Here is an 8,177-nt window from a genome sequence, read left to right on the forward strand (position 1 = left end):
CTCATTGGAAACAATAGTTAACAAAGAGTCATGATCTGCAAGGTCTCTGGAGAAGAAAGACCACCACACCACCAAAAAAAAAAAAAAAAAATAGATCATCAAGAATTGGTTACTTTTAGTGTCAGAGTAGAACTGTGCTTACAAGACAAAGTACACGTCCAGAGCCCACACGTGCCTAAATGTCCTTGTGTGAACCTTGTTCTCCTCTCTCCTTTCTCTCACAATTTCTCCAGATACTTTCAGTTAATCTATCTTATTTTTGCTAGTCTAGCCAGTTTTTAAATACTGGACTTTTTAAATACCTCACTTCAGGTCTGACTGTCATTCTCTGCGATTGGCTGTGAAGATTATTTTCCAGCCTTAAATTGTTTGTGAGTTTCTACATAATCAATTTCTACTATGGCAGTCAATGATTGCTGTTCCAAAGAATTCACAGCCTTAAGGCTGCACTGTATTCTATGAAAATGACTGTTTTCACAAAATTAAAGATTTTTATAAATACGCTACATTCCAATCTAATAATACCCAGATATATAACCATCAGCAATCTAAAATTTTTAAATACTTCTTTGCTGTATGCCAGGAGCTCTGGTGGCGTCATGCCTAAGGCATTTGACTGCTAACCAGAAGGCTGGCAGTTCAAACCTACCAGCCACTCGTTGGAAAGAAGGTTGGGCAATCTAATTCCGTAGTGATACCACCTCGGAAACCCAAGGAGGAGTTGCTATGAGTTGGCTCTGGCTCAACAGCAGTTTGGGTGTTGCTCTATGCCTTGGATAAGTTAAATTACACCCTATATTTCTTTTATAGAGCATGCAAAGGTTTAGTTTAGTTGCTAGAACCTTGCCATAATTTTCAACAACTGAAATAAAATATTAATGGCCAAATGACTAGGGTGTATATGTGTGTGTGTATGCATGTACTAGCATGTAAGCCTTGAGAATCTTAATCCTAATTTAATAGCATCATAATTTGTGAATTAATTGGTTACAGCTACTTTAATTTATGAAATAAATATCTGATTTTTTCTTTGGCTCCACAAAATAAATTATATATAAACAAATGTTCTTCAATAAATGGTGCATCAAGCTCATAGGTTCTAAGTATCTTACCAAGTATCACTTTAGAATTACTTGCTTCAAGTTGCAAAATTGGCTCCAAAATTCCTCCCCACTTTCTTGTTTCCATGACCCTTTGCAATATGATTTTACAAGTGTTCCCATGGAGAGGTCTGTATCATTTTTTTATCCACCTCTTGAATCTACATTGTTCATATGACTTGCTTTGGCCCATGACAGATTTGCAAACATGGGGAAAAGACTTAAAAAAAACTTGCACATTGTAGCTTTCCCTTGTGATGCTCTTAGAATTCTTCAATTGACATGTGAACAAGCATAGGAGCATAGGCTTGTTGGAAGTGACAAACCACATGGAAAGAGCAGTCCTAAGCATCCTAGCTGTCCAAGAAAGGCCATGACCAACCAACCAATCAAACCAATGAAGTAGCTGATGACAGATGCATGTACAAATCCAGCCAAGATCAACTGAACCCATCCCAGGCCCGAAGGACAGTCTAGCTACACACAGTTCAAATTGCCAACCCAAAACTGTCTTGGCTAAGTAAATGGTTATTGTTTAAAGTCATTAAGTTTTGAGGTAAGTTGTTACACTGCAAAAGTTAAATAAAAGTGATATCACCAGTTTTACTTGGTTTCAGAGAACAGATGAAATGGACAAATCTCTTAAATCCTACCTCGAATTTTCCAGGTGACAGATGAATTTTACTAAGCAACACTTCAGGAAAAACATACTGGGTTCCAAAGGTGCCACTTAGGGAGAACATTTCAAATCTTGTAGAAGCAACTTCTACTGGTTGTCCACAAGTTTCCAAATTAGCAGTTTTGCATTTCAGCATTGTGCATACCTAGGTGGAACAGATTCAGACAAAATGCAATGCCTTCCAGGTTACTGACACCAGGACCGTTGACTTAGTTTTTAATCATACTAAAGCAATTACTTGCTGTGTTTATTTGATAATGAGATTTGGATCTTGTTTCTTATAATTATCTGCTTTATCAATAATGATAATCATTTGACAAATGATTTGAGAAACACGCTCATGAATAGTAAATGAATTGAAAGACAGGAGGAGTTTAATGGTTTAGACTGAAACCATTAGTTTTGCAAATCAGATGATGGCATTGAGCCCAAGGTAATGGAGGTCTTTGGGCAACAGTACTACTGAATTCTAATGGATGATTACAATTTTGACTACTCCATAAAAGGTGACCTGGCTTCCCCTGTTTTCTCACTCCTAGATCTCCATCCATTTCTTTAGGATAAGTAACTATAGAAAATCTATAAGAAAATACAAATTCATAGCCAACACTGTGTAAGAAGTTTACAATTATAAAACTTTTAATTTGAAGGGATTAAAAGAGTAGGGCATCTGATTAAAAGAGAAACTAAGATAAAATTGACATTCCTACTCATTTTGGGTTTTTAAAGTTTAAATAAAATGGTTTATGTTTAGCAAAGCTAGTTAAGGAAGTAAGTATTATTGAAGTTCAGCACAATATCATGGTTCAGTTTAAAAAAAAAAAAAGTACTCAAAGAAAGCAATCCAATTATACTAACTCCCACTACAAATGTCATTTGATTTGTCCCAGAGTATGTATGTGGGTTTGTGTGTGTGCACATGTGTATTGTGTAATAATGTCAATGCATTCAGTCATGTCATGAAAAATTATTCGGTACCCTGGGACGACTATGAAAAGCTAACCTTGGAATCCACTAACTAACACCTAAACAAGCCCTTCCATTTGAGCAGAGATTACCTGCCAGTACTCTGTTCTCCTTCGTCCATGAAGTCCTGTAAAAGCTCCTAGAACATAGACTTCATTCTCTTCTTTTTTTAGCATCCTGTAGCCTAAATGACAGCAGAGCTCTTTTTGACAGACTGTAAGATTTCCTATACTTTCATAAAGCTCTGTGAAGTTGAACTCATCACGGGAAATTAATCCCCCGAAAGTATGTTTCTGTACTGGGAATGGCTGGATGGTACTGGCGTAGCTACTCCAACTTCTGGCTACAGGGTAGTCAGGAGAGTTTCGGGGGTGTGAATCCACCTCTGAAAGGAGAATCTTTCCAGATGCTGTTTCCATATTATAATGATACACTTTAGAAGAGTTCGGTGCATAAATACCACTCCCTGTGGATAGAAGGCAAGACTTTTAGAAATAACAATAAACACCAATACTTCCAGTTTCCCCATCAGAATTGGGCAGGTGGTCACGTCAAGGCATATTAGTTAGTCTCAGGAGACAGCATATAGGCTTTTAGTTACATGGAACATCTAACTGATTTCTGTTAGAAGAAACTGAAATACCTAACTGATGGTTTCATGTCAAATTTAACCACTCTACCACCAGAGCTCCTTTCAAAATAAAAGGATTCTTTATTAGCACTATAGAAAATTCAGTGAAATATAAAAATATTTGCATTCAAGAGTTCCTGAAGGTAGGGCAAAATAATGCAAAATTCTCTCTCATTCCTCACTGGGGTGGTTTTCAAACATGTCCAAAAATCCTTCAACATTCCTCTCTCCATTGAGTGGATCTAATTCTTCTCCCCTTGAGTGCGAGCTGAATTTAGGGACTCACAGTTAATGAATGGGAGAAGTAACCGTGTGTGACTAGGTCATAAAAGGCAACCTGGCTTCCCTTGTTCTCCCTCTCTATCTTTGTTAGATCACCTGTTCTGAGGAAGTCAGCTGCCATGTCATGAGGACACACCACACAGCCCTACGGAAAGACCCAAGTGTCAAAAAACTGAGGCCTCCTGCCAACAGCCACTGAGGATCTGAGGACTCTTGCCAACAGGCATGTAGGGGATCTTGAAGCAGATCCTCTAGTTCCAGTCAAGCTTTCAAATAAGGCCCCGCTGCCATTTGACAGCAACTTCATTAAGTAGCCTGAGCCAGAACTACCTCACTAAGTCACCCCCAAATTCCTGACCAACAGTAACTGTGAGATCAAAAATTTTTGTTGTTTTAAGCCACTACATTTTAGGATAACTTATTACACAACAACAGATCAATAATATACTCCCCCACCCTTTGCTTTTTTAATACTGTGTTTTAGAGCACATCTCTGTTCAGCTCTGCATTGCTATTTACTCGCTGGTGGCCTTTGGCTAGTTACTTGCACTCTCTGTGTCTCAGTTTTCTACTTTCAAATTGGGATGATAGCACCCATCATATAGAGTTGTTGTGATGATTAAATGACATATTATACATAAAGCTTTCAGCACAACCACTGCTGTCATAATCAAGCATTGGCTTTGGGGGTGGGGAGTGAGAAGATGACAGTGAGGAATCCCAACAAAAAGGCAAAAATTAAGGCAGGTGACAGCTGAGGCATTAGTTTCCCTGCATTTAGAATTATAAGCTGCAGACATCACCCTGTCATGAATTACCTGTCATATTTAGGTTGACATGATGTGTGTTGGCTGCAAGAAGATTAACTCTCATTCCCATGGCCCAAGCTGAGTGGAATTCAATAGCTGTCAGAAAGGGTAAAACATTCATCCAAGCTGTGGGGAACAGTATGGTGTCTACATGTAAGTCTTCCACCAGAGTCACAGCAGGATCATGGAAGAGTATATCAAAGCAGGTGAAAATGCCAAACTTTCCAAAGGTGGTATTGAAAGTTACCAACTCCGGCTTCTTAGGGACATTGAACTGAAGCTCACGGTAGAGATGGTACTACAACAAATGCACAGAATAAAACCAGTAAAAGTTTACCAAAGAGATAACTTATAACAACTCTCCAAAATCAGGAACAGACAAGACTTTAGGCATCGTCACAGCAGGAAATCTATCTCATAGGAACAAATAAATCTGAAGTTTGGTAGTAAATTTCCAAGGCAAGCATGGAGGATAAGCAACATATGTCTGTACTGTGTCTCTCTCCTCCCACTTCTCGTCTCCCTTTTTCCTTCCTTCCCTCTCTCTCTTTTTTGTCTCTGTCTTAATGAGGAGCCAAAGACCTCCCCATATACCCCAAAGACTGTAAACTTCTTGAACCTGAAAACATGTCGTATTCTTCTTTGAATCCTTGATACCAATGAATATCTGTTAATTGATTAAGGAACACCACCTCCCTCTTTACAGTGCCCCATCCAAAGTAATCTCAAGGACTCTTACTCTGCTTTAAAAATTACTATTGGAGAAAAAAGAGAAATATTTTCTCTCTTCCTGATCTCTTCTAGATAAATTAAAAAAAAAAAAAAAAAAAATCAGTTTGACCTAATCTGATAAGGGTCAATGTTGTTCTTGTTGTTATGTGCCATTGAGTCAGACCTGACTCACAGTAACACCTCCTTGGGTTTCTGAGGCAGTATCACTACAGAAGTAGATTGCCCAACCTTCCTTCTGAGGAGTGGCTGTTGGGTTTGAACCTCCAGCCTTCTGGTTAGCAGTCAAGTGCCTTAGGCACTATGCTACCAGGGCTCCTATAAGGGTCAATAGATTCATAAAATGGTCTCCAATGTAGAAAATAGTGAGGAATGGGGAAAACACAATTAGAATTTCTATATATACTTATTTTCTATCTAAAATATAAAATTGACTGACACAGGTATTCTTATTATGTCCATATGTCAGAAGTCATGGGCCACAAATGGTCCCTATGATCCCCTGAGGGAAAAGTGAGAACCGTTCAATTTAGGCTAATCAGAGGTCCCTCACTGACCCTCAGTATTCACTACACTGTGCCACCCTGCAGCTTACATGGGCCTAGTTACTTGGATTTACTAAGTCCACAGATGGAGCAAATGGTAAAGCCACTGACTACCAGACACACTTTGGAAAAAAGGTCTGGTGATCTGCTTCTGAAAGGTCATAGCCTTGAAAACCATACAGAGCACTTCTCTTCACATAGGGGGTCACCACAAGACAGTAAAAACAACTTGGGTTTACTAACTCTGTTGTTGTTGTTATCTGCCGTTGAGTCAGCCCTGACTCATAGCGACCCCTCCTTGGGTTTCCGAGGCAGTATCACTACGGAAGTAGGAATGCCCAACCTTCCTTCCGACATAAGTAGATTACCCAGTATTAACTACATCAACACTTATGGAGCAGTTGAGAATGATTCTTGCAAATAAACTGCATTAAAAGGTAATATACATATTGCAAACAAGAAAATGGGAAGTTGACATTCTACTCCTTGTATTAAACATTTAAAGGAGAAAACGAAAATCTAACTACATATGAAAAGAAATGGTCAAAAACACACCCAGCAGTTCGTGAGAGAAAGACTGGCAATATGCTCCCATTATAGCCTAGAAGCCCTGTCACAAGGGGTCACTATGAGTCAAAATCGATTCTCCATGACCTAACAAGTTGTTACTAGAAATCTCTATGAAAACAATAAAGGTCATTTGAGAGAGAAAATAATATGAAATAAGATGTAGACAGGGCCCCATTAGAAAGGTGTTGAGATGGTCCAAGATTGAGATAGTCATTTTTGAAATTAATAAAATAGATAATTTTAATAGCAATACAAAGGATATTATAGTGACTTTAATCTGGAAATCATTTAATATCGAAATAGCATAAAGATGCTTTTAAAATTGTATGGATCAGTCTCATTTATGTTCATTTCTTTGCTCTCCATCATATCACAAAAATGCTCTTAGTACTTATTAATTTTAAAACACCTTCTGAGGTTTATTACTTTGAGAAAAATAAAAAAAATATATGTTGCATTACACCTTAACTGGTTTGCACATATTGTAGTTTCATAGCCAATCTGGAAACTTCCAGAGGTCAGGCATCAAATAAGTAAATGGTGACATGGAGGAACTTGGAGGACATTATGCTGAGTGAAATAAGTCAATCACAGAAGGATAAATATGGTATTAGGTCATTATTGTAAAAAGTCAAGGAAAGGTTTATATATGGAAGGACACTTTCTTTGTTGGTTACCAGGGGTGGGATGGGAAGGGAGGGAACACTGAAAAAGAAAAAAAAAATGCATTGACCCATATCACTTTAGTTTTGTGTATATCACTGTACTTAATTTTATATTTCAATAAAATGTATTTAAAAAAGTATTTGTGATGCAAAAAAAGTTATGCAATTACAGTTATGTGTAAAACATGTATGCATATGAACAACTAAATAGAAAGATGAAAAAATCAAAAAATAAATAAATGGTGAACAATTAAAGAAATAAATTGCTAAGGTAGAGAGCGTTAATTCTTACCTTATGGTACCGTGCCTCCAGTTTTCCCTCTGAATTGTATACCACATTGGTATTATATTGATAATAGCCATTGGAAGGGCATGTGGAGTCCTGGGAATCACATGGCTTTTTGTCCCCAATATTTACTAAGACATAGATAGAATTATTCTTGGCCAGGCAACTGAGCCTTGTTTGTACTGGTGTGTGACCAAATCTATAACAAGGTTTAGTATAGAAATTTCAATTCCACAATATATGTTAGTCCATTCATACACAGTACAAGCCTGAGTGTAACTAAAGCGAGTATCAAAACTACTCACAAAAAATGATCCTATTAAAAAAGCCACAAATCATAATGCACATGGTATCTATGGTCGAAGGAAACCATTATCCGTTCCCCTACATCATCGTCTCCTCACCACTGAATAACAGGGTTAGCATGTAACATGATTGAAAAACTTCCTTCCTAATAAAATAATCAAATTGAATAACATAAATATAATAACATTAAAACTGAAATGATTAAAATAAAATAAAATTATATAACATAAATACAATTCAATTAAACACACTGAATAGTGAAAATTAAAATCAACTATGACATGAAATGTTAAATTTAATAAATAATTAATATACACAAAATTAATTAAATAATAAATTAAGTTAAAGTAAACATAAAAATTAAGTTAAATAAAATCAATAACAGAAATAAAATAAGTAATGTAAATAAAATAATACAAATAAATATAAAAAGTAAATAAAGTAAAATTTCATAAAATAATTAAATTTAATTAAAAATATAAAGTGAAGTGAACATCATTAAATTAAAATTAAACTAAGTAACAAATAAAATAATGTAAAGAAAAATACTAAATGTAAATAAAAGGTGAAGCAAAATAAAAGAAAACAAGTCATTAAATTGAGTAACAA

The 8,177-nt window shown here is 36.4% G+C and overlaps 1 protein-coding gene across 1 annotated transcript in view; it reads right to left on the minus strand.

Moving 5' to 3' along the window:
• LOC103202502 (vascular non-inflammatory molecule 2-like) overlaps window positions 1-8,177 on the minus strand; it is a 19,237-nt gene that overhangs the window by 6,560 nt on the left and 4,500 nt on the right. The window contains exons 3-6 of the mRNA XM_007947398.2: window positions 7,269-7,461; window positions 4,477-4,765; window positions 2,838-3,211; window positions 1,754-1,924 (exon numbers count right to left, since the gene is read on the minus strand). Of these exons, the coding sequence (XP_007945589.1) occupies window positions 1,754-1,924; window positions 2,838-3,211; window positions 4,477-4,765; window positions 7,269-7,461 (1,027 nt within the window). The remainder of the gene's footprint in view (window positions 1-1,753; window positions 1,925-2,837; window positions 3,212-4,476; window positions 4,766-7,268; window positions 7,462-8,177) is intronic.

Source organism: Orycteropus afer, unplaced genomic scaffold (genome assembly GCF_000298275.1).
Source record: "Orycteropus afer afer isolate SDZICR_OR568_19922 unplaced genomic scaffold, OryAfe1.0 scaffold00182, whole genome shotgun sequence".
Classification (NCBI taxonomy): domain Eukaryota; kingdom Metazoa; phylum Chordata; class Mammalia; order Tubulidentata; family Orycteropodidae; genus Orycteropus; species Orycteropus afer.